Here is a 24,580-nt window from a genome sequence, read left to right as displayed (position 1 = left end):
ATTATGTTGATTTGGATGAGATGTGGATTAGATTGCTAGAGTATTATCATGTGTTTGTAACTTTGCATAACATGGGTTGGATAGTTTCCAATTTAATTATGATAGTCCAACCATTAGGATAACTAATTGTGGAAATACGAGTTTTCTAAATTTTTGATGATTTTGCCATTTTGGCTATCCACATCAAACTTGCCATTTGTTTAGCTTTACCACTTTTATTTCCTTCTCACTCAGTGGCACGGTTGTCCCTACGCACGTTTTTCTGGCTATAGTAGTCTATTCTAGTCTTACCTACCCATTCGAGTCCCTACACACGTTTTTGCTCCTAAATTGGAAAAAAAAACAAAAACAGATGAGACCAATGAAAAGCAGCGCCACTGTCAGCAATGACATTATAATGTTTTATTTTTTTTTCTTTGAGAAGAGAGTGGAACATGCTTTTTGTGTTTTGGTCAAAAACATCTAACAACAAAATAAAGAGAGGCAGCTGTTATTTACATACCTCATTTTCTCTTTTTGCATATCTTTTTCTCATAGCACGCCCCTTACACATTAGAAATCTCTTCTAACACACTCTTCTCATTACCAAAATATTCTCATCTCATCAAATTTCTCACCACAACACACCCCATCACCCCCATCAACTCATACCAAAAGAAAAAAAATATACACACCCCATCTTTTCTTCTTCTCTCGGTACGAACCCACCCTCCCTCAAGATGCACCTCACTTTCTCTCTCATCCAACTCTTTGAAAGCTTTTCTCCTCCTACTGCTTATGAACTCATGCTCTACAAACGTTTTGTAGATTGGTGGAGTCTCCAAAATGGATTTTGGGGTGGTGGGTTTGGAGGGTTTGGTGGGTTTAGAAAATAGAGGACGAGCTCATTCTCAGCTCTCAGACCCCGTTCGGCACTAGTCCGCCAAAACTTTTAGTTTCATTCGGTGGTTGTTTGCCGAACCAACTGCACAGAAAGAGAGAAGCCGAAGAGAGGAGAGGGCTTAGGGCGGGGCATAGCAAGGCTGGGCTGGGAGGGCCGGGGTGGTCGTCGATCTTAAGAAAGAGGAGGGTGGTTCGGTCTCCCAACTCTGCCGGAAACAGAATCAATGCCGGCGTGGTGATTTTGGTCTCGATGTCGTCGCTGGTTTTCTGGGTGGTTGGCCAGTGTGGAGAGGAAGAAGGAAGAGAGATGAAGTGTTTGGTGGGTGTCTCGTCGCCTGGTTCGCCAGCAAACGCCACCAGGCTGAGGAAACCGATGGTGATCGAGTTGCAGCAAGAGGAAGAGAGTTGTCGAGGGAGGAAAGGAAGAAGACGCGTGAGGGTGAGAGAGAGTAATGAAATTTAAATTTTGGCTTGGGGTAAATGTCTTTTTGGCTTGAGATAATTCTGTAAATTCACTAATTAAGTTATGAGGGTGTGCAAAAAGAAGAAATGAAGTGTGCAAATAGTAGCACTCAAAATAAATTGTGGGTCGGACTGTCTTTGAAACGAACATTGTTACGAGCAATCACTTACGCGCTTGGAATATGTTCATCGATCAGTTCGTAAAATAAAATGAAGGCTCAAATACATCGATCAAAATATTGATTGTTTATTGAAGCCTGTAAATGTGAATTTCTTGAAAGTAGGATATTCCAAATTCGGGAGTCCAAGAGTTTTATAAAACGTTCTTGAAGGAAAAAAAAAATGTGAATGAAAAATCCCACTAAATTGAATTTGGTCCATGAATCTAAGAAATAGTGAGAATTCTTGATCTCTCTCAATATCGTGCGTTTTCTTTTTATTTTCATCGTGTTATAGTTATACATGTAATAAACTACATCAAAAAATTTAATAACCCAACCAACTCCTTTCCTACTTAATATAAAAAAAAAAAGTTAAATTTTGTTTTTTTATGTAAAATGAAGTCTTCGATATCATAACATGTCCTAAAAATATCCTTTATTGTAATTGTAATTGTAATGGAAGACAATCAATTAGTTCCAAAATTAATTGTAAATGGAAATTTTCTTTAAATAATGAAGAGATAACAAAAAATTCATTTATTTCTATTATGTATTGGGAAATGAAAAGAAAAGAAAATAATATAAAATAATTAAAGAAACTAAGTATCCAAGAGTACCATACTAGATCTTCATCTTCTTATATATTACAATGTCTTGATAAACAAACAAACATAGTATTCTAGCAAATTCTCTAAATTTTCCTTGGGTATTCCACATCATCGGTCATATTTCCGTCACCTACATGATCTGTTAGGGTGTAAGCTTTTAAGGCTCAGTAGAGTATAGTGATCCTTCATGGCCAGTTATCACATTTAATCAATGTCTCAGTAAAAGAAAATAAATACATATAATGATTTCAATTATATGCAATGAGAATGTGTGTACTCACTCCTTAACCATTCTCATTGACACATACCCAAGACAAACAGGCCTACACGTCCCATACCGTGCATCCTTCCACTGTGGCCCCGAATGTCCCAAGTATGAGCCAACACCCGTCCGTCCCTTAAGCCCAAATATTTTGAATATTATTAATTCCAATTTTTTCTTCAATAATTCTTCCACAAATCATGAGATCATCAGGTACATCTCCCTTTCTTCATGGTGTCTCTAATAAATCACGAGACCACCAATTCATCTCCCTCTGTTCTTGGTGTCTCAATTAATCATTTTCTTAATCTTGTTCACAATCACACTTTCCTTATGCACTTATGATTATGCATGTAAAGATAACATTACTGCATGTATATATAGAGAAATTAAATTGTACATGCATAATAATTCAACCTTACGCAATTTGAGTGTATCACAGACTTAGGAAGCTTCACAGTGCACACACAAGATTAATAATAAAAGCTTATTCACAAATATAATGCACTTAATACATTTAATGAAGAAATAGCATTACAAGTAATAAAGATAAATTATCACAAGAAAATAAATCACACAACATGACACAATGATTAATTGTAATATAGTCCAATCATTGAGGAAATAGAGACCCTACCTTAATTTCTTGAGCACGAGTTCCTTCTTGGTCCGTTCCTATGTGTTCGGGTCTTCCTTCCTATCATTTGGAGTTAAAAAAAGGCTAAAACTTGTGATTCCTTCTCAAGTTTCTTCCCTCCCCTTTCTGTCCCTTTCTAGTTCACTCACTCTCTCTCTCTCTCTCTCTCTCTTTCTCTTTCTCTTTCTCTTTCTCTTCCTCTCTCTCTCCCTCTGTTCTTTTCTCTGTTCAGTTTTTCTTCGTTACTTCCTTAAGTGTGAGCTCTTCACACCAAAGCCCTTTATTTATAATCCAACTTGTTGGTTGGAGTAACAAATTGTTGGCTCAAATCTGGTTAAGCTCATTGGCTCTCATCATTGCCTAGAGGTGACTCATCCCTCTAAGAAGAATCAAAACCATTGATCAAGGCTTATGTGTCAAAGCTTAAACATATGTAATTAAGGGAATGGACGTTGGTATTATCTTCAAACCCATTCAAATTTTTTTTTTTTTAGTTGGGTTTTTATTCTCTTGTAAAACAATTGGGCTAAAGCCCAAACTTAGAAATTTAACCCAATTTTAAAGCCCATAAATATTATTATTTTTTTTTTTTTTAGGACATTACAACATGTCTTTTTGCATAATTTCTCATCATTTTTCGTCTCAATATAGGGGTTATATGCAACAGTTTTGAAACATCAAGAGGTATATATGTAATTGTCAATCAAACTGTCATTCATGCATTATCAATTTGGCAACAAAGATGGAAAATAGGGATGAATGCCATCAACCAGACTATATCTGAATCATCAGATCATATTGATCGCAATTGCCCTAGCTGTATTTGAAGTAGTGACAATTTATGTTCTGATTCCCCTTCTTAATTACTAACATTCACCATATATATAGAGATATATATATATTAGCCTACCGGCCCCAGAGAAGTCAATTACCTAACTACTAAGTGCTAACATATATATGTTTCCCATTGAAAAAATGCCAACGAGAGTTTGACGAGAGAGCCTTCAATGGGCATTGGGGCATGCCCCATACAAGATTTAGTCGAGTTTGACTCCTAAAATCCCTTTTTGAGAAGAACTTTTTTGTATTCATGTTACACTGACATGACATCACATTCACTCTTTCATTGGTTCTCTCCCTTTCTCTCACTCTCTTTCCTCCTCTCTTTTTCTCATTCTCTCCCTCTTTCATTGGATTGTGACACCACATGTCCCTACCACAGGGATAGGTAAGTTTTTCTCTCCTTTTTTTTTTTTGTCTGCTACCTACATACTGATGGCCAGACCAAATTAGTGGTCTAGATTAAAGTAGAGGGTGTCACAATATTTAATTTTTAATCTAATTAATTAACTAAAAAATGACATCCATCTCATACTTCCACACTTGCAGTATTCATATCCAATTTGATGTTTAATGCTGTGGCAGGGTACCCAATTCTTAATTATTGGAACCACAATGCATCTCATACATAAAACCAGAGCAGGTGTTTCTAAAGCAATTTCGGATAGGATCCATCTAATTCACTACAATTTTGAATATTGGTATTGAAAATATCTACTTCCCAAGTCAATGGTCAAGCTAGCTACATTCTGACCTATACCTTGCCTTTTTTATGACAGTCCATTGATGCAGATCTTGGTGTTTCATGGACTTGCCTCTAATAAAATCTGAAATAAATCAACATGAACTACTCAGTCTATAAGGTAGAAGTCTGCATATATGTAAGTGATGGACATGTCTCCTTTTTGCTTCTGGGGTTCACAATATTCACAAATACATGTATCCTGTTTCTATGTTCTACACCATTATTACAAATGGACAAATGTGAAAAAAAACCTGGTTTGAGCGTGAGAAGATTTTGGCAAGTTTACGTGCCTGCAAATTCAAGAACAAAACCTAAAGTTAATTATCAATACGAATCAAACATTTGCAAGAACAGGGTTTAATAAAGACAGAAGATTTTCTGTTCCACCTCAATCACATAAAACTGAACTCCAATCCAATGTCTATGACTCCGTATCTTCTAACTATCACAGTGTTGGCTGATAGTTTGACTGCATCTACTCTACTGGATATTGCAGCATTGGAGGTTCACATATTGAATGGTTTAATAGATCAGGGGTATGAATATGATGATGGTGAAAAGGTGTATTGGAAATTTCTCACATTGGCTCCTCTGCTCAGATATTTCATCTAATAATCATGTTACAAACACTGCCTATAATTTGCTATATGTGCATAAATATGGGAGTGATAATTTAAGTTGTCTAACTATTCCAGGTTGGCTATCACAATTAGAAGTCTAAATGATTTATAATTTACCTATTTTTTTGCGAAAATGATCTTAGACTTATAAAATAAATGGTTTTAATAATCAAATTACAATGTGAAAATGAGTCCCACAAGCCATATCTCTCATCATATTAAGATGAGGTATATCTCAATGGAAATGGTCGCGATCTATATATCAATAATAAAACATATATCAACTAAAATTTTTCTTTACATTGATAGTTTTTACGCTAGGTCATTAAGACACAAATTTATATTTGGTTATCATAAGTTAGAAAAGTAAGTTTATTATGACAAACATATCATGTAAAAATAATTGACGATCACTTTTTATTTAAGAAATCACATTTAAAGTGTTAACAAACATTGCACAATTTAATGGACTTATTGGCATATGTAATTGACACAACATCATTCACCTCCTAAGTTACTTGTTCACCGTTATAAACTATAGTTGTTTTGTTATAAAATAATTGAATGTTTTAATTTATTATTAAACAATACACTTTTAATAGTTTTATTAAACAATGATATTTTAGAGTTTCAAAAAATTTTACCAAAATGAGGGCAACTGGCAACCTATAAAAAATAGGCAATATATAAAATTAATACTTATTATATGCTTAATGATAAATAGAAAATGTTATTGTGATAAACGACCAATTAACCCCTTATAGTCTATCTCGTATGAATTTATTGTAATTATAAAATTTAACATTGGATATTTCAAACTTATGTAAAATATGCAATTGTTAAAGTAGCCCAATTGAAAAGGATATAGAATTAATCCTCCTGCACCCAAGTTCAATCCTCCGTTCTTCCCTTCTCCCTTAATTGAAAAAAAAAAAAAAAAAATTGGGTAAAACCGTAAAAGAGATTTTTTTTTTCTTAAAAGAGAACTCAAAATGATCAATCCGAGAACACATAATCTCTCCAAATTGGTACTATATTTATAAATTTCATCGTCAATATATCCTAAAAAAAAATATCATTATCAATAATTAATTAAAAAAATGCTTCAATATCATTAAATAAAAAAAGCTAAAGGGGTCGGTTGCCCCCACCATGTAGCATTGCTGAAGGGAGCTTCATATGTCAAGGAGAAGCCTTCGGGGGTCCTCCACAACATCTTTAATGCGACGCAAGAAGAAAACTGCCTCTCTTCCATCAATCAGCCGATGGTCATAGGTAAGAGCAATGTACATCATTGGTCGCGGGACTACGTTGCCTCCAACAACCATGGGACGGTTCACTATTGAGTGCATACCCAAGATTGCCGACTGCCAAAAATATCACTTGTCTGAGATTTCTTTTTCTTATTTTTGTATTTCATATTTTTGTATATTTACTCACAAACCCAGCAGGTATTAATAAAAAATAGTTGTGTACAAGAAATATGAAGTTCTATTTGTTGCAATAAGATGATCAAATTGCGTCAGAGAAGCACCAGACCTGAGGAGGGTTGATGATGGGGGTACTTATAAGGCTTCCATAAACTCCACCATTGGATATTGTAAATGAACCTCCAGCCATCTCATCGATTGATATAGATCCATCATTTGCCTTCTTGGCGAGAGTGTTGATCTCCTTCTCTATATCAGCGAAGTTCATCTTATCGGCATTGCGGATAACTGGCACAACAAGACCCTGCTAGGAAATAAATTGAAGAAACTTAAAAGTAGCAATTAAAATGCATTCTCATTTTACATGTATTTTTCAGTCTCTAAATATGTATATTGCAAAAAACAATTACAACTACTGAGGTACTAAAAGAGATGGCTCCTCAACAATTAAAGATTGTGGCCCTGATAACTAAACTATAAGGTCAAACAAATGAAACTAAACCACCGTCAAGCATACTGAGCTCACATGAATCACATGATATATGGCAAAGCCTTAAAAACAACACTATATAGCATTTTTCACTCTTCCTTAAAATCTAAAAGTGTAATCCTAGATGGGATCTTAAAAATGTAGAAGAATGTTAAACCAAAGTTCCAAATGTTATGCCAAACAACAAAGAAAATTCTGAAAAATCCTTTTACCTACAACAGCTATTTTGACATTTACTTTTGCAATTTGTCTAGATGAACATATTAAGTAAATAAATCAGATGAATTCTAGACAAACCTTTGGAGTACCGACGGCTATACTTATATCTATGTAATCTCTATATATGATATCATCCCCATCAATGACTGCATTAATAATAGGCTGATTTTGGAGCCCACTGACAGCAGCCTGTTAACAGAAAACATAAAAAGATATATAAGTTCACATATGCAAGCAACATGTTAGTCTATGTTTCATACTGGCAATTCTACATGTATTATGCATTGCGTACTTTCACAAATCCCGACATAAGCCCCAACTTGACTCCATGCTTCTCAACAAATGCATCCTTGTAGTCAGAACGAAGCTTCATCAAATTTGTCCTGCCACAAGCAGCAAATCAGTGACAGAAGAAAAGAGCATGGACATATGGTCCCAATAATATAATCATGGCTTCATCCTTGAGCCATAGGTATCCCAAGTCCATACTAAAGCAAATAGATATACTAGAGTCCAACTACAGTCAGTTTAAATCAAGATCGGGCATAACCAATCAACTGGGAATGAATTAAACCCAAAAACTGAAAAAAAAAAAAAAAATTGACATAGGCTGACAGATGTCTGAACTTACATATCAACTTCATTGAATGTCGTCAGCATTGCGAATGTGTTCTGTGAATCTTTCAATCTCGTAGCAACCCGTTTCCGAAGCCTTGTCATAGGAATCTGCAATGATGACGTTTAAAATTATTAAGCCCGTCAAAAACTACCTTTTAAAATTCTTATACAGGAAATTTTTAAGAGGAAAACAAAAAGTAGGTAAAATTGAATATAAGAAACCATATAACACTTACTCGCCGTTCCCTCTCCTTTGGGGGAAGTTGGGGTTCTCTAGCAGAGGGTTTAGGAGGTGGTGGAGAGGGTGCTTTAGGCTTCTCAGTAACAGGAGTAGTTTCAACTTTTGGTTTTTGCTTCTCCTTGTCAATCTTTTCAACGGGGGGTGATGGTTGTGCACTCTCTGATGTCTTCTCAGATGGACCAACAAAGGCAACACCTTCACCAGACTTTGAGATAACAGCAATCTTGGTACCTGGTTCCACAGTATCCCCTTCATTGGCCACAAACTGCCAAGAATTAAAGTAAACATAGTGGCAAATTAAAACATTTAGAAACCTATCCATTCCCAGAAAGAGCACCAAAATTACTGGGAATAAGTAATCTTTGATGGGAGGGGGAGAGGGGGGACTGCAAAACCTATTACCTTTTGGATTACACCGGATTCAGGACTAGCAACATCAATTGTCACCTGATGAAAATTAACACAGAATTAAAATCCTACTCCTGATTCCTGTCACATAGGACCTATCAATCCTGTTTGCAACTGTGGAAAGCTTCCATAACAGATTCAAATAAAGCATAATAGAACCTTATCTGTTTCAACTTGAGCAATTGGTTCATCAACTTCAACCCTATCACCAGGATCTGCCACATAAAATCAGATGCAGACATATCAGTCATAGGACCAGACTAAATGACCATTATAAACATTCGAGAGAATATCAGAATTGGGTGAGCATACTCTTCAACAACTTCGCCAAAGTGCCATCAGTAATAGATTCACCCATAAAAGGGACAACAGCATCAATCAAATCCCCTTCATCACACAGGAAACTGAAAGTTAAACATCAGCAGAGAGAGAGAGAGTAGATACCAAAACATTAATTTCACCAGAGAATCTAAAATAGTCCAGGCACACAATGCATATACCAAAGGACAAAGCTCTTTTTACTGGAAAGACACCAGCATAAATTATCAATCCTAATCCTTTCTGTGGTGTCATAAGTTGTACAATTTGGCAAGATAACCTGCTTTAAATAAATCACTAGAGGATTTTCTTCCCTATTTCCCTATTATGAATCTTAGAAACCACCCCTAACTTCTCCTACTACTGAAACTGTGAAAAACTAATACTACTTTTTTTTTTTTTGGTGTAAGCCACCTCCTTTTAGTTTTTCCTCCAACAGGTAGTGCCCCTAAGATAAATCTCTTCCTCAAGCTCATAAAAGCTCTAAAGTTGTTTATAAATGTGTGTGTTTGTGTGAGTGAGAGAAAGAGATAGAGAGAGTATTTGGTGTGCTGCTCTTTCCTGTTTCTACTTAAAAAATAAACAAGACACTATTTGTTCAATTTTTTCTGACAAATATACACTGACCATAGACTACTTGTTTAAGTCACTGCATAATCTATATATAAACGTAAGGGAAAAATGCAGTGGAACTGTAGAATTGGTAATCCAGGTGCACAATGGTGTGTTCTTAATAACCTAAATTGCTCACAGACTGCTCACTAAATAAATCTGACAACATATTTCTTTCAAAAAATAAATCAAAGTAGAAATTGATGAAAATAACAGTTATTATAGTGATGAAACTTTGAACAAAAGGCAATCCCCAAAAATGTGCCCAAGGAACAGTGCATGTATCCTTGAACAATAAATGACATACAAACAATTACACATATGATCAGTTAAAATGATGGGAGAGAAGTAGATATCACACCAGTCTCTGAGGAAAAGGGCCTGCTCCACATGTGTCTGAGAGGCTCTGGTTGAATAAGGCTGCTAACATCCCTGTACAGAAGTAAAGCTATGTGGATTTTTTTCTTAAAAAAAATAAAAGTAAATTACATTAAAGAAAAAATCAGTTTATAATAAAACTCAAATAAAAGGGGGAAAAATAATTTAATTTACTCCTTGTTTACTCAAAATTGTTTTATGTTAATGAAATGAAATTCTTTAGACCAAAAAAAAAATTGAATTTAGAACCTTGGTTTACAATCAGGCCAAAGGTGACAGAAAGAGATTGAAAATACATAAAGAGATGGGAGAACCTTATAGGCAGCCAAATGGTTCTCTCCTCACTGGGTCAAGCAAGGAATCATAAAAAACAGATTAAAAAAGAATGCACTGGAAATTCAAATAGATGCAGCTGAAGAGAGAGGTTCTCTCCTGAAGAGCACTTACCATTACTAATCATTTACACAGATAATACATTCTATGAGTATATATCCTAGCACAATGCAATTCAGTAGTTCAAAATGCATATCATATCAAACTGAATAGAGATAAACAAGAAAATGGTGTGACTAACCTCGTTGTCCTGATACAAGGCGAGGAACCTGTAATAAGAAAACATATACACTAGCATCAATCACACTGATACATTGAGCAGAACACAACCATATTTGCATATCTATCTTTCTTTCAGCTAAATTCACCTGCTAAAATGAGGTGAGAAATGTTTCGGACACGACCCAATCCTCCTCTGGGTTGAAGAAGAATCTGTTCCCGCGTACATCAAAATCAAAATTGCAACATACAACAATACCAAATCACTGAAACATTAGAACAACAAAACCACATTCCCACGTCGAAAACAAGCAAAAACCAATTCATATTATAATAAACAGAACCATGCACATTGTGTAACATCAAAAAGGAACACAAAATCCAAAGTAAGTCCAGTACGAACCTCCTTGTTTGCAATAGGTCGGATTAAGTGCAACGACTGCCCCAAAATCTGAGACAAACCACATACTTAAGCTTTCCGAATCATATATTTCTCAAATTTAACCAAAAAGAAGAAGAAGAAGAAGAAGAAGAAGAAGAAGAAAACAAAGAAAGAAAGAAATAATAGGAGTGTGATGGATTTGTTACCGAAGCAGAGGAGCCTCCAGAAACGACTCGTCGCCTTATGACGCCTAACAACATCGTCGTCTCGGATCACTCTTTGGCTTAGCTGATAATGCGAGTGCGATTTCAGAACGTAGGGTTTCGCATTCACTTTTTCAGACGAAGAGGGAGAGAGAGACGGCGCGAAGAGTTTTAAGCACGTCTTGTTATATTATTTATTATATATTGGATTATTCTGCGAATCTCAGTCTCAATATGGAAGGTGTTATTTTGGAGGACATGGCTTCTAAATGAGCTAGGAAGGATGGAGCGGCGGCGAAATTCGATTCCCCAACGACGTGTCGTTTTCTATGTAGAAAATAGGAGACCGCGGGCGATTCATTTACGCGGTTCCATAACTACTATTCGATTTCAGCTTTTTTTATCAGTAAATTAGTGATTACATAATTCTTTTTTTTGCTTCGTAGTGATTTTTCCCCCTTAAACTTTATCTCTGTGTCAAATTTATCCACTAAATTATTTAAAATAGGTAAATGTGATCCAAATTCTTCCAAATTTATCTCAATTTCCATCCAAAAAATGTCACGTGATCTTTTGGTGAGGGCAAATGGACAATTTACACCAAAAAACTTGCATAGGTCTTTTCTGTCTATCCCATTCACTCCAATTCCACCAAATTTGTTCTTTTTTGTGCCTTGAATTTTGAGAAATGATACAAATCTTAGTACTGTTAAACTGTGTCTTACTCATGTAAAATTTTGGGTGTAAATTGTCTATTTTAACCTAACGCCATTAGCCTATTTAAAAAAATTTGACGGGTAAATTGACTGTTCGTGTTGGGGATAATTTAATTAACACACAAGTCAAAATAATTATTAAGCCTTCTCTTTTTTTTTTTAAATGATAAATTAGTACGTGATTCGTTCCATAAATCTTGACAAAATTTCTTTGTAAATGATGACCCCCTAACATCAATTTAATTGAAGAAGGCTGGGTTAGCGTTCGAATATCAGCGTTAACTTTTAAACGTTAGATGCTAAGTTCAAACTCTCAACTTATAATAACATAAAACATTATTCATTTATATGAATTTCTTACACGTCACTTTTGAAAATGTAAATACACAATTATATATATATAAGAAAGTAATTAAAAAAAAATCCAACGAACAAAAAGTTTAAAAAAAAAAAAAATTGCAATTGTCATTATCGGTCCAAAGTCTACACTGAATGTTTGGATCGATCATTAATTATTGAAATTTAAGGACTCAATTGAAAAGTATTAAAATTTATGGACTAAAGATGAATAAAATGAAAATTCATGAGTATTAGTGTATTTAATTCAAATACTATAATGATTTTAAATATGTAAATTTTATAAGTCAATACAATAATAAAATAACCAACGTACACTAGCCTTACCGGAAATATGCATGCATGTGTGTCATTAATCAGTTTGTTTGTCCTAATTCTAACAATATCCGAACTCTTATTCTTTTCTTGATTGTTTGTTTGTCCTAATGCTGTTTTCTTCATCTTAATTTTTTATTTTTATTTTGGTAAGATCCATCTTGTTGGTTCATCTGCATGTCATGCATGTGGATATGAATTACAACACTCCGGCCGGCCACTATTTTACTGAGGAAAAATATTACTCCTACTAAATAATGAAGTGTACTACTACTGAACTATCTCATTGAGCTTGAGTTGAGAGATCTAGTTAGAGATGAACACATAAACTTTGATTTTTATAGTAACATGCATGCATGGAAAACACAAGAGCAAATTAATTAATTAATATTCATTTGAATAGAAGAGCTGCTTGTGTCTTCAATTACAATTGGAGAAAAATCAAACAAATTAAGCAACGATAGCACGTACAGTACACATGATCGATAGTTGACCCAACAAAGACTGCTTAACATAGAGCTAGCTAGCTAGCCAGATTGCTAGATAGAGAATATTGATATATATGAAAAGTATATAATTAATTTGGAAGTGCATAATGTAGCTTCATATGTCCTCAATCAAGGAAATCCACCTCCAAGCCCACCACCAGCACCAGCTCCTCCACCGAAACCTCCACCTGCTCCGCCCCCAAGTCCTCCACCGCCACCACCTCCGAACCCTCCTCCACCACCTCCTCCAGCTCCACCACCAGCCCCTCCTCCAAACCCAGCTCCCCCTCCAAAACCTGCTCCACCACCTACTCCTCCGCCACCACCACCACCAAAGCCTCCGCCGCCACCGCCACCGCCACCCAATCCACCTCCTCCGCCAAGTCCGCCACCAGCTCCAGCACCAGCCCCTCCTCCAGCACCACCACCTAACCCTCCTCCCCCGCCAAGCCCACCGCCACCTCCGCCACCTAGCCCACCGCCACCACCCAAGCGTGGGTGGCGATACAAATTCTTTTCATCTCCAAAGGAGCCCTTTTCAGTGCCAAGCTTCCTTGCACCACTGGTGAGAATGAAAGCACCAAAAAGCGCAAGAAGAAGAAGCCTAGAATAATATTTAGTCATCTTAATTAGCTGAATAGTAGTAGTTAAGATGATGAGTTTGATTGTGAAGCGGGGGATTGAGAGGGGGAATATATATATAGACATGCATGTGAAGCTTAAATGGAGATAGACAGATAGTACGGTTGGTCTTAAATTCTTGGGCCATCTTCTCATCTATAAACCGTGTTGGGACAGTTAATGCAAACCTAACTGTCTTTGATTGTAGTCTGTAGTCTGTGGTCTGATCCAACAATCAACATGCATGCCCCACCCCTGACTAATCCCACTGGATCTTCACGTTGCTCTTATTATGAAATACTTTCGTTCCAGCTTTCAGTACTAGCTAGCTTAGTGGACTTCTTTTGCATGAGCTTCAGCTCTCTCTCTCTCTCTCTCTCTCTCTCTCTCTCTCTCTCTCTCTCTCTCTCTCTCTCTCTCATGGGTTTTAGGTGACCACATGCATGTGTCCCATTTCCAGCACCGAAGTTTGGCCAACTAATCTATATATATAATGAGGGCTTAATTAGCCAAGAACATTCATAATTGGCTGGACTAAACTAAATTAATTTCATTTTCATAGAAAAAATATATCTATAGCTAGTCTGATATTTCTTATATATTTAATTATATATATCCTCCTTTTTTTTTCTCGCTGAGTATATCCTCATTAATTGCAATGGCCGGACAGAGAAATAAAAGAGTTTTCTTGACTTAATGTGTATATTTATGACGATGAATTGACATTATAACAAATGACATAACATATCAGCAGAAAAGGTAATTAATCATAAAGGGAAAACAAATATTGAATTCTTCATAGACACTCTGTGATACATCCACGTTGAATATAAGAGCATACGTACTATTTAATTTGTAAGGGTGTGTAAAAATACCGAAAAATCAAGTTTCAAATCGGATCAAATCAACTGGATCAGTTTGATATAGTCTTTTTTTTGTTTGTTTTTATTTTCGAATATCAAATCAAACCAATCCAAATTTTGTGGTTTGGTTTTCAATATGAAAATTTTCGGTTTTAACCGAACCGAATCACCACTGATAATATATATTAATTGTTTTATATATGATTTTAATACTTATTAATTATAGAATAAATCAAATTCCCTATTATAATTTATATATGTTTGTACTTTTGTATATGTTTATAATTATAGTTTATATACTTTATAGTTTATTTAGTATATAGTTTATAATTTATACTATATGATTTTAATACCTATTAATTATAGAGAAAACCAAATTACCTATTATAGTTTATATATGGTTTTAAACTATAGAAGGGTAAGGATTAGAACTAGGCTAGGTCCAGGATTCGATTCTCTCCAATGTAACAAAAAACGATAGAGGGGTAAGAACTTGTCACTTGTTCATTCTGCTGACTGTTCATTTTGTTTTTTATGTTGTGTAATTGGTTAAAACTTGTCACTTATTTGTTTGTGTTGAAATTTATTAGAACTTGTGTTTGAATTTCAAACAAGTGCTTAGATTGTCAAAATGAGCTTTTATATAGTCATATGAAGTGTGCAAAATGAGCCTTTAGCTAGTCAAATGAAGCTTGAAAAATGGGTCATTATCTAAAAAACTCATAAAGTTGGGCTTAATATTTTGGCCCAGTTGTTATTGGTTTTCAGATAACCAAATCATCCGAACCAATATCTGTGATTAACCAAACCAGTCGGATTGGATTAGCCTTGGTTTGGTTTTGATTCTCAGATTGGCCAATTCGAAAATATTAGTTTGGTTACAGTTATTTCTTTGTGGTACGGTTTTTTGAACTATGCACACCCCTACTATTTTGTGGAGAATATATAACATAGAGTGTCTATGAAGAATTAAGCATGGATGCTAATTAAGCTACATTTTACTACTTCAGCCAAAGAAAAATAAAATAACAAAAAGGCATTCTTAAAAGGTTTTTTTTTTTTGTTTGTAATCGATGTATCTTGAATCAATTTTTGCTCATTGATTATAATTTCTTATCACTTCTTTTTTATGTTCATATATATATATGTAAATAGATAGTTATTATTATTGTTTGACATAGGAGTTAACTGCACATTACTCAGCCCCAAAATTAAACATATATTAGTTTACGTAAAGGCTGGTCATAATTATTGAACACATTAATAATTGAGTTCCACCAATTAATGTTTCACAGTTGACAATTGATTGAGGAAGTTAATTCGTTGTTGGAATGTACCACGGTACAGCAGCACTAGTTCAATAATTAGCACTGCTGGCCCTACTGACTGAAACTAAAGCCCAAATTAAGTTGTAAGCGGGCTAAATAGTAGGTGTGAGTATTGAATACGATCAGTTTGATCGACTCCCAACTTGCTCAGACGACCTTAATTTATATCAGTGTTCTAAAAATCCCTCTAGGCGGCCGACTAGGCGCTAGGCATTGGCCAGCCGCCCGATTAACACTTTGGTGTTTTTTAATTATTTTTTAATTGTTTTTAAGTATAAAATACTAATAATAAATAACAAATAATAATTTTTCAAAATATACATTTCAACGAGTAACAATTTATCTAAATAAGTAACAATTTTTTTATTGTATGAAGCTAGTAAAGCCCCCTTAGGCTAATACTAATACTAATAAGAAAACCGCCTAGGCTCCTAGGCGCTAGGCCCCCTCCGGCCGCTCGCCTGCCCAGCGATGTTTAGAACATTGATTTATATAATTGTTTTTACATCCATTAGCTTCAACCTACTACTGATTCAACATCAATATTGTTCTCATTGTTTTATTTTTTTGTGAGAAACACAATATCCAAGTGAAGTTGTGCTTATTGAAGTCCAATATTCGAGTGAGAGAAGACCATGTAAATCAAAGTCTCGGTGCTATTAGTAATAGATCACCAAATTATATGTTATTGGCTGTTGAGTTCACCTCAAGTAAATTGAACTTGTTTAAATATTAATATTTACAATTTATTCAAAGAATATTAATATTTATAAAGAGTATTGTTATTTGGACCATCTCAATTCACCACCTTATGAATCATCTTTCGAATAAAGATATGACCCATATATGAGACCAACTTGAGACCCACACATGTAAATTCCACCTCTATTAGAAATTTGACCACAAAATAGTCAGTTAAAATAATCAAAATAGTTTTATTCATTTACAAAACTAAACAATTTCAATTTGCTAGGGATAATCTGGTGTGAAGAAAGTTGGGCTGCATGCTTTTTTGGATTATATCTTAGCCAGGCCTTCTTTCATTGGGCTCCGTAGAAGAATTACAAATCTAAACCACCGGACCTTAAGCTGCGTCCACAGTCCACACATATGGCGCGTGAATCCACTCTCCTTGAAAGCAGGCTAAGATAATCAAATCCCTTTTTAGCCAAGACTATCCCACCAAAAACATTATCCAAAGTCCACTTCACAATGAGGTGCATCCAGTTTCAGTCTGCTGCATTGCTTCCCTTGCATTCACAGCCAAAACACAAACAGCAGCTGGGGACTGCTCAGCTGCTTTGGCTTCCCACCATTGCTAATAAACCTACTAAGCTTGCTAGTGCTGCACAGAGGAAGCACTTTCTCTCACTAGAAACCAAGGCCATGCACAATGCCATTAATGTTCTTGGTGTCACTGCCCCTGCCAAGTCCGGTGACATATCGGCCCTCCTCCAAATTGGGTTACTTCTTTCACCTTCAAAATTCACATTTCATCGCTTCAACTTTGACAACATTTCATGCCATTTTTAACAAGAATACGAAATTTTTTTCTAGCCAGACAGTCCATTGTTTACATGAAATCTTATTTACATATATGAACTATATTGACAATCTAGATGTTAGTCTATAAATAATCACCCTTCATCTAAATGTTTTTACTTATTTTTCGTATTATTTGTTTTATGTTGCAGTGGGGTACTTCTATTTGCCTACTTGTTTTCAAATTTCATTGTGCCAGATCTCATTTCAAAATATTTTGAATTCGATAAGGTGGGTGAAGATAGTGAAGATGATGACGACTCTATGTATAGAAGATGAGGAAACAGGCACAACCTCATCAGTCATCAGCCAGTCAAGGAGGCTCTCAAAGGAAGAAAAGGGGTTTCAACTTCAAGAGCACCGAGTCTGAAAACATATAGCAGAATATGTCGAGAGGCTTTTACTGTTGAAAGTATTATTTATTTATTTTTTTTTCTGTTTGGCGTGAACTTTTAAAGTTAGTTTGGGGAGGAGAGTTACAATTTAGAAATGTAATTAGAGATTGCTGTCTAACCGAGAGGAATGAAAATGAAAATGAAGTCGAAGTAATGGGATGGATTCTATTGTTTGATTGAAAATTGATACCAGTTTTGTTAAAGTTTAGTAGCCAAGCCTCGAACTCAGGCTTAAGGATTAGGGTCTGAATCCAGAACTCAAAGTTGTAGGTTTGTACTCGAGATTCAGGACTAGGGTTCAAGATTTGAATCTCAGGTTTGGTCTCAAGGTCCAAACTCGAGGCTCGAAGTATCAGGTTTGGGGTCTAAGGCAGAGTTCAAAACTGAGGATCTAAGCTTCAAGCCTGGGTCTGAGACAAAAAATGACCTCGGTAACAACATGAGATTGAATACGGCTGCCCAAATTTAGATAACAATAAACGAATAGAATCTAGGAGCATGTAGACCAAAAAAAAAAAAGCTATTTCATTTTCATTCTTTCTGTAATCAAACAAGAATCTCATTTGAATGTGGCTAATGGCAACCCCCATTAGCTTGTTTTGCTCAAAACAATTTACAATTACCAGCAAAATCAAGCCAGTTTTAACCCCAAAAAAATAAAAAATAAAAGGGAAAGAAAAAGTCATTTCTAAACAACTGTCCAATCGTCTGTAATTGAAGGTTTTTCAACAGGGGATGTAATTGAAGGTTTTTCAACAGGAGAAGTAGTTGAAGGTTTTTCAACAGGGGATGTAACTGAAGGTTTTTCATCAGGGGATGTAGCTGAAGGTTTTTCAACAGGGGAGGGGGGTGGCTTTTTGGAAAATAATGACGACTTGGTGTCAAAGAAACTCGAAAATGGTTGGCCACTAGGGTTCTCTGATTTTTTCAACTGTTTATCTTTGCCACCAAAGTTGAGGGTGAGCCTCTTAAAACGACGCTTTGGTTCACCAGAGGGCGAGGGGGTAGTCAATTCTTCCGGCTGCTTCATCCTTTTCAGGACTTCTTCTGGATTGAGTAACATAGTCTCCACTGTTTCATATACCTGTACCACGAATTGAGTAAAGATTTTCAGCAGATTATTGATTCTGGTTTCTGAAAGAATCTCTTTTAGAATGGATTCCCCATTCAAGAGATACTGACAGAAAAAAAATTACTGTGACCACGCATCCATGATGCCCATAATCACAGAATAAGTGTCAAAGTATACTTTAAATGGATGAAGGCTTATACTTCTAGCCCAGCTGACTTAACATCTTAGTAACAACCTTAGTTTAGTCATATGGATCCATCCTACCTGGCAAAGCTCATCAACCTTCTCATTCCAGATGCTGCCTCGACTAGTAGAAACTACATAGTCCTTGCATTCATAGAACAGCTTCGAAAAATCACTGTTAGTGTATAGTTTAACCTCAGCAATTGCAAATCCTAAACCAAGCTGAATATTGCAGAACAAGGGCCATCATTAGCACAGTATAAGAGCATTGGCAATGTACATGCAAGTAAATTGTAAAAACAATTATGCATAATAACACAGAAGATGAACTTACCAAAGAAAGAAACAGCTGCTCAAAAAGCTCGGAAGGTGGTATATCCTCAAAACCATCCAGGATACCTTCCCTACAGGATCGATGCACAATGCTCTTATTGTCAGACCTCAGTCTTTTAATAAAATCAAAAACAGATATGACAAAATTTGTACAACTCTTCCAACTTACACTGCTAAATCCTCATCAAAGAGGGGTACTTGTTTAACTGCTGGAACTGGTTTGGATGTTTCCCACAGCTCACGCCACAAATTCCCTAAAATTAAGGCAGAACCATAGGAAATTTCATAATTAGGTTTAAATATGTGGTCAGCATTTGCAACTTCTAGATAATAATAATGAAATGTAGGGCTTCCTTTCCCTTAGCTAAGCACATATTACAGGACAAAGGCTATACAATATTGGTTGTAAAGATTTTCTTTTCTGTACAAGTGCTATACAGTTACAACATAAGACATCAATTTTTTATCCCAAAGGTTGGCCCTAGAAAGATGAGAGAAAGAAAAACTAATTTTAACCTTTTTTAAAAGAAAAACTGACTGGAACTTTAGATTAGAATGATATTAAATATCACAAAAGCTAGACTTATGATAGTCACATTACCTTTTTGTTAAAGTTACCCGAGTGACAAGGTACAGTAGATTAAAACCTTCTCTTATAGAGCAAAGCAATTTGCAGGCTGTTATAGCTTTATATGCATTGGATATACAAATCTGTGATGCGACATAATTTAAATAGTAATGGAAGCCAAAAAGAGGTGGTACCTTCTTTTTGCATTCGACTACTTAGTTGGCCTCTTGTAGACAATACGTCACTACCATCCAAAGAGTCATTAGCCTCGTTACTTGGATCAGCCTCTGTCCAATCAGGGGGGGAGTGCCATCTCACAAAATCTTCCAAAATACAACCAGGATTTGCAGCCTACATAAAATAATTAGCAGAAATTAGTTAAATTAAGCAGTCAAAAATAGCATTCAGTGGATCTGTAAGACAAATTTTCTTCATTAGGGGAAACCTTGAAAGCCTGCATGTCAGAGAGGAGTTGAGAACATCCAGCACCAACGCTGACCATAAAAGATAAGGCAATTTGTCAAAGAATGTCTAGATCAATAAGAATATCCAATATGCATATTTTGTGTGTGAATATGGATATGTTCAGAGAATTTGGCAAAAACACACTAGCTTAAAACAAAATAATACATGTGAAAATGACTTGAAATCCAAAAAGGACTAAGAATGAACTCAAATACAAACCTTCCTGTCCGAAGCACAAACTCCTCTGTTTCTTTGATAAGATCTTCAGTAAGCAAAGGTCCTTCCTACATGTAGTAGTTCACATAGATCTCATCTAAAGGAGCAAGTCAAAATAATTTATCTTTTTAGGAAAACTAATAAACATACCTGGGTTACGGGGGAGTACACAGGTTCACCAGTTTCCAACATTGCCAGGTTACCAGATGGGCGATCAGCACCAAGTCGGAGAACAAGTTCCCCGGTGCTAATTCTAGCATACAAAATAGGGCCAGAAGGATTGTCTTTGGAAAGAGCTGTTTCTTCAGCATTAGGACTGGCTTCCCTTATTACAAACTCTAATGTTTCAGTGGCAATAGCACAGCGCCTTTTCCTGGAAACACAACAATTGATAACTTGCAACCTCTGATACAAAAGACAGGAATTCAGATCTGGAATTTCATCCATAGGGATGCTGGGTACATATTCTTCTTCAGACCAAAGTCTTCTCAGCTGCATGTGACGGAAATTGTAAAACAAGCAGCTAGAAGTGTCAGATTATATATCTCTTTTTTCTTTTCATTATAAACTATTTGTAAAAGCTGAGATAACTCAAATTTTATACAGAACTTACTTCGGCAACAACTCTGCACCAAAACAGTGTCATTTTCTTGAGGGTTCTGAAGCTCCCAATGACTTCAGCTAACTTAACAACAAGGCTTTCAGGAGGAGCACCATGAATATCTCTTGGCAAAGATGGCGTGGTAATTGCCTCTGAACCCGAATCAATCTTCCGCCTTAGAAAATTCCCCTCTGCGAATATCTTGCAAATATTACAACGGAAGTGAAAGATCATAACAGGATAATGAATACAAATTAAAGAACAAGAAAAATAAGCAGGAAGTTACTGCCACAAGGTCACCTAACGTATGCATCTACCTGCATAAAATAGCGAGTGAATCAAGGATAGAACTTTCTCATTATCACCAAAATCAGATGGCTTTTCATCCTTTTCGCGAAGCACTAATGATTTCACTGCAGAGAGACTCAGACCCCTCTCTCTGACAGGTGAAGAACTTCCTGGTGACGCCAAAATATCTTTGAATGATTTAGACTTCTTTCCGGCCCTGGATAAAGGTTCCGAAATCTTTAGGGCAGAAAATTAAGAAATCATGTACAAACTGAAAAGTCATATAAATGCATTGAACCATGTTCAAACTTAGAACACATCTATTGCCATCTTGATTACATCACAATGAAAGATACTTCCACAATTATAGAAAACACACTCACTTTGAAAGATAAAAATTCAAGACTATTGATCTTCACTAAAAAGATAAATGTATTCACAATGTTGAAAGATTGCAATTGAATAATTCCCTAACTGAAAAAGTTGTGAAGACTAGATAAGTTCATTGTAAAAATAATCAGAGAAAGAAGACAACGTAGGCAATGAATTTCCAGAAGGCAACGACTTACTCGACAGCTATAGCCAATTGCTTCATAACAGATAATGGAGGAATCACAATGTTATCCGCATCTAAGCTTTCAACTGAAGGAATCATCTCTGCCCCCTTACAAATATCAAATCCAAATTTATAATTAAAGAAGATAAAACTAATAATTGAATCAAAACAACAGTCAGTAAAATTAGTTCATCAAATCACAAACTTAAAGGCTGTTAGGCATAAATTGGATGATAATCATGCTTTTCTGGTTTATTAACCAGCATACCACAAGTGGAAGTGTTTTACCATTGCTACCGGTTACATTTTTCTCATCCACAATCACAAATAATCTGTTAACTAGAAAAGAAAAGGCACAAAAAATGTGAATCACCATTGATTTTTTCAACTGATATTTTGATATATAAAGTTCTAAGAAGAAAGCGGACCCTACATGCCTTACTCTAACAAGCAAGTTTTGGCTGATATGTGTATCACCAAATTTTCATAATACGGGGCAGAATAAACACCTGGTTCAAACTTCAGTTGTCTTTCCTAAGAAAAGAACAAGGCTATCCCATTGCGCCCAGGAAAAGGTCAAATAATTTACCTTTTCATTCATGAATATGATGTAATTTTTTAAAAAAATAATATGATGTAATCATGAACTGAAAATCTAAAAGTGTAACAGAAATCTTAGAAAACCATTTATACATACAGAAATAAAAGATGTAAAGAAGCAAACTTACCTTTGCTTCGATGTCATTTTTCATGTTCAACAGGTACAAATTGTCATCATAAAATGGAACAGACATAGTTGGATGGTCAGCCTTCTCAGTATCTTCAACTCCTTTTTTCCCTATTCCAATGTTCCTCAATCTATCCTGCCAATCTTGCTTAGTCCCTATGTTCGGAGGTCTCCACCCCAAATGCTTCAATTCATTAAAACCCTGAGTTATTTTATTTCCCATAAATTGAATTTACACAAATTTAGAAGATTGTAAATTATCAGAATTTGAATTTGCAAGTACTCCATTGCCTTGTGTCCCATTCTCATGCCCCTTCTTAACTTTATATTAAATGATAACAGCTATACCTTATAATTTATACTTCCTAAAAATACAATTACATTGTTATCTTGATAACACCATTTTCATTCGCACCATTTCCAAACAAACAAACCCCACCTAAAAGTAAAACCAAAATCGTTTACTCAACTAACCCTGATTTAACAATGTAGCTTGATTCAGGCCAAGCCATTTTAATCTTAAGACTACTAAAAATCATTTTTCCTGTTTTTCTTCGCAACCAAAAGGAAAATGATCACAAACTGCTTCCAATTCCTAAACCAAACAACCAAAAACAAAAATGGTGCAAAATTTAAGCTGATTGATCCTACATTTCCGATTCTGGAACAAACAAACAAACCAAACCCACATTGAATTTCATAAAACCAATATTAAATCAAATAAGCCTTACCTTTGACTCGCCCTCGTTCCTTGGAGACACATCGTCGGCTTGTTTTATCAAATTCTTCGGTGATTGCTTATCGGAATCTTCACCGATTTACATCAAGTTAGAAAAAATCAACACCATTTATAATCACAAATAACAATTTAAATCCTAAAAAATTAAAAATAGCATTCGGAAAAGTCAAACTGGAGTCTGGAGCAGTAAAAAAAAAGTAAACTGAAAATGATTTAGTGTACGAGATTAAACAGGGAGAGAAAAAAAAAATAAAAGAATAAATTTCTGCACCTCGATCGGGTTTCAAGTCAGATAAAACTCGCTCCGCTTTAGCCGCCGCAGAATGGAAGGCGGTCCTCGCTTTGGATACAAAGGAGGGCGCCTCCATATCCTACGCCGTGGGTGCGCAGGTTAAGCTCTCACTGTGACTGTGCCGAGGCTCAAAATGAAGGCCATGTTTGTAGGGGGAGATGTGGGTAGCACCGGAGTGAAGAGACGGCATACACAGATTCAGACAGCTTTCATTATTTGATTTTTTTAAATTTTGTTTTTGGTAATTTTGGATTTAGGGAGATATGGATATACCGCGCGGTTTTAACGGAGTAGTGTTTTTTAACTTTTTTGTATATAGAACGTTATGAACTTATGACTTATTGGTCTAACTAATATTTTCTTTCTAAAATTGCGTAGCTCCATACCATGACAGGTTGCTACAAATTTTTTTTTTTTACAAAAACATTATAATTTGTTGCCATATACACAAATTATAATTTATATGGGCGGCTGAAATTTGAATATGACATCTTTTTTTTCTTTCTTTCTTTTGATGCGGAATATGATGATATAAAGGATATAAGACAAATAGAGGTTACAATTTAGAAGTACGTTAATCAACTAGGTGAAATGTTTGGGAATTTTGATGCCTTTGGATTTAAAATGAATATTTATAATCTAGAGTAAATTAGATTAGTTGATGTTAAAGTTCAATGATATTATAATATCCAAGTTTTAAGTATAGATTCTGCCACCAATTAGCTATTGGTTTTGTCAAATTCTCTCACATATTATTGACTAGTTATTGGTATAGTGATATTTCTTTTTTCAATGTTGGAAGAGGTTTCAAGTTTGACTCTTTTCTCTCTTATTTCAAAAATAGAAT

At 35.4% G+C, this 24,580-nt stretch overlaps 4 protein-coding genes across 6 annotated transcripts; 1 reads left to right on the top strand and 3 right to left on the bottom strand.

Annotated features, from left to right (window-relative positions):
* Positions 1–6,339: 6,339 nt before the first annotated feature.
* On the bottom strand, positions 6,340–11,305 carry LOC147298326 (dihydrolipoyllysine-residue succinyltransferase component of 2-oxoglutarate dehydrogenase complex 2, mitochondrial-like). Of its 2 annotated transcripts, XM_086248612.1 has the most exons (15): positions 11,072–11,303; positions 10,887–10,934; positions 10,633–10,696; positions 10,506–10,533; positions 10,246–10,275; positions 9,915–9,985; positions 8,936–9,010; positions 8,783–8,838; positions 8,618–8,662; positions 8,211–8,480; positions 7,988–8,082; positions 7,649–7,739; positions 7,435–7,545; positions 6,757–6,951; positions 6,340–6,584 (listed from the first exon to the last, which is right to left on the bottom strand). In XM_086248612.1, the coding sequence occupies exons 1-15, from the start codon at positions 11,123–11,125 to the stop codon at positions 6,393–6,395; spliced, it is 1,425 nt and encodes a 474-aa protein (XP_086104738.1). In that variant the 5' UTR covers positions 11,126–11,303; the 3' UTR covers positions 6,340–6,392. The 2 variants fall into 2 exon arrangements, with proteins under 2 accessions (XP_086104738.1, XP_086104745.1); XM_086248619.1 differs by lacking the exon at positions 10,246–10,275 and having other exon boundaries at positions 11,072–11,305.
* Positions 11,306–12,774: 1,469 nt separating this feature from the next.
* GRP5 (glycine-rich protein 5) lies at positions 12,775–13,613 on the bottom strand. Its single transcript, XM_086229781.1, has one exon. It carries the CDS (start codon positions 13,566–13,568, stop codon positions 13,074–13,076), a length of 495 nt encoding a protein of 164 aa, XP_086085907.1. The 5' UTR covers positions 13,569–13,613; the 3' UTR covers positions 12,775–13,073.
* Positions 13,614–16,937: 3,324 nt separating this feature from the next.
* On the top strand, positions 16,938–17,852 carry LOC147298324 (uncharacterized). Its single transcript, XM_086229764.1, has 2 exons — positions 16,938–17,219; positions 17,451–17,852. Exons 1-2 carry the CDS (start codon positions 16,969–16,971, stop codon positions 17,575–17,577), a joined length of 378 nt encoding a protein of 125 aa, XP_086085890.1. The 5' UTR covers positions 16,938–16,968; the 3' UTR covers positions 17,578–17,852.
* A 348-nt stretch (positions 17,853–18,200) lies between these two features.
* Positions 18,201–24,038, bottom strand: LOC147298323 (Rab3 GTPase-activating protein catalytic subunit). 2 transcript variants are annotated; one of them, XM_086229762.1, is made up of 14 exons: positions 23,713–24,038; positions 23,434–23,510; positions 22,704–22,886; positions 21,989–22,083; positions 21,449–21,636; positions 21,144–21,322; positions 20,681–21,022; positions 20,534–20,598; positions 20,295–20,343; positions 20,044–20,200; positions 19,451–19,535; positions 19,283–19,352; positions 19,030–19,170; positions 18,201–18,777 (listed from the first exon to the last, which is right to left on the bottom strand). In XM_086229762.1, exons 1-14 carry the CDS (start codon positions 23,807–23,809, stop codon positions 18,382–18,384), a joined length of 2,124 nt encoding a protein of 707 aa, XP_086085888.1. In that variant the 5' UTR covers positions 23,810–24,038; the 3' UTR covers positions 18,201–18,381. The 2 variants fall into 2 exon arrangements, with proteins under 2 accessions (XP_086085888.1, XP_086085889.1); XM_086229763.1 differs by lacking the exons at positions 23,434–23,510; positions 23,713–24,038 and having other exon boundaries at positions 21,989–22,076; positions 22,704–22,844.
* Between the last annotated feature and the right edge of the window lie 542 nt (positions 24,039–24,580).

This window comes from Dryas octopetala, chromosome 1 (assembly GCF_963921425.1).
Source record: "Dryas octopetala chromosome 1, drDryOcto1.1, whole genome shotgun sequence".
Taxonomy (NCBI): Eukaryota; Viridiplantae; Streptophyta; class Magnoliopsida; order Rosales; family Rosaceae; genus Dryas; species Dryas octopetala.
Note: the sequence above shows the minus strand (reverse complement) of the source record. Positions and strands in the feature narration are given on the sequence as shown.

What these genes read in the sequence shown, in the direction of transcription:
- LOC147298326 (XM_086248612.1), bottom strand. Translation starts at nt 11,125, where the DNA reads ATGTTGTTAGGCGTCATAAGGCGACGAGTCGTTTCTGGAGGCTCCTCT. An exon ending in TTCTCACCTCATTTTAGCAG is followed by an intron (nt 10,534 to 10,632) that starts GTGAATTTAGCT and finishes TTCTTATTACAG; the next exon opens with GTTCCTCGCCTTGTATCAGG. An exon ending in ACATTCAATGAAGTTGATAT is followed by an intron (nt 7,740 to 7,987) that starts GTAAGTTCAGAC and finishes TGCTTGTGGCAG; the next exon opens with GACAAATTTGATGAAGCTTC.
- GRP5 (XM_086229781.1), bottom strand. Translation starts at nt 13,568, where the DNA reads ATGACTAAATATTATTCTAGGCTTCTTCTTCTTGCGCTTTTTGGTGCT.
- LOC147298324 (XM_086229764.1), top strand. Translation starts at nt 16,969, where the DNA reads ATGAGGTGCATCCAGTTTCAGTCTGCTGCATTGCTTCCCTTGCATTCA. An exon ending in TCGGCCCTCCTCCAAATTGG is followed by an intron (nt 17,220 to 17,450) that starts GTTACTTCTTTC and finishes TTTATGTTGCAG; the next exon opens with TGGGGTACTTCTATTTGCCT.
- LOC147298323 (XM_086229762.1), bottom strand. Translation starts at nt 23,809, where the DNA reads ATGGAGGCGCCCTCCTTTGTATCCAAAGCGAGGACCGCCTTCCATTCT. An exon ending in CAATTGGCTATAGCTGTCGA is followed by an intron (nt 21,637 to 21,988) that starts GTAAGTCGTTGC and finishes ACCTTTATCCAG; the next exon opens with GGCCGGAAAGAAGTCTAAAT. An exon ending in AGGTTGATGAGCTTTGCCAG is followed by an intron (nt 18,778 to 19,029) that starts GTAGGATGGATC and finishes TTCGTGGTACAG; the next exon opens with GTATATGAAACAGTGGAGAC.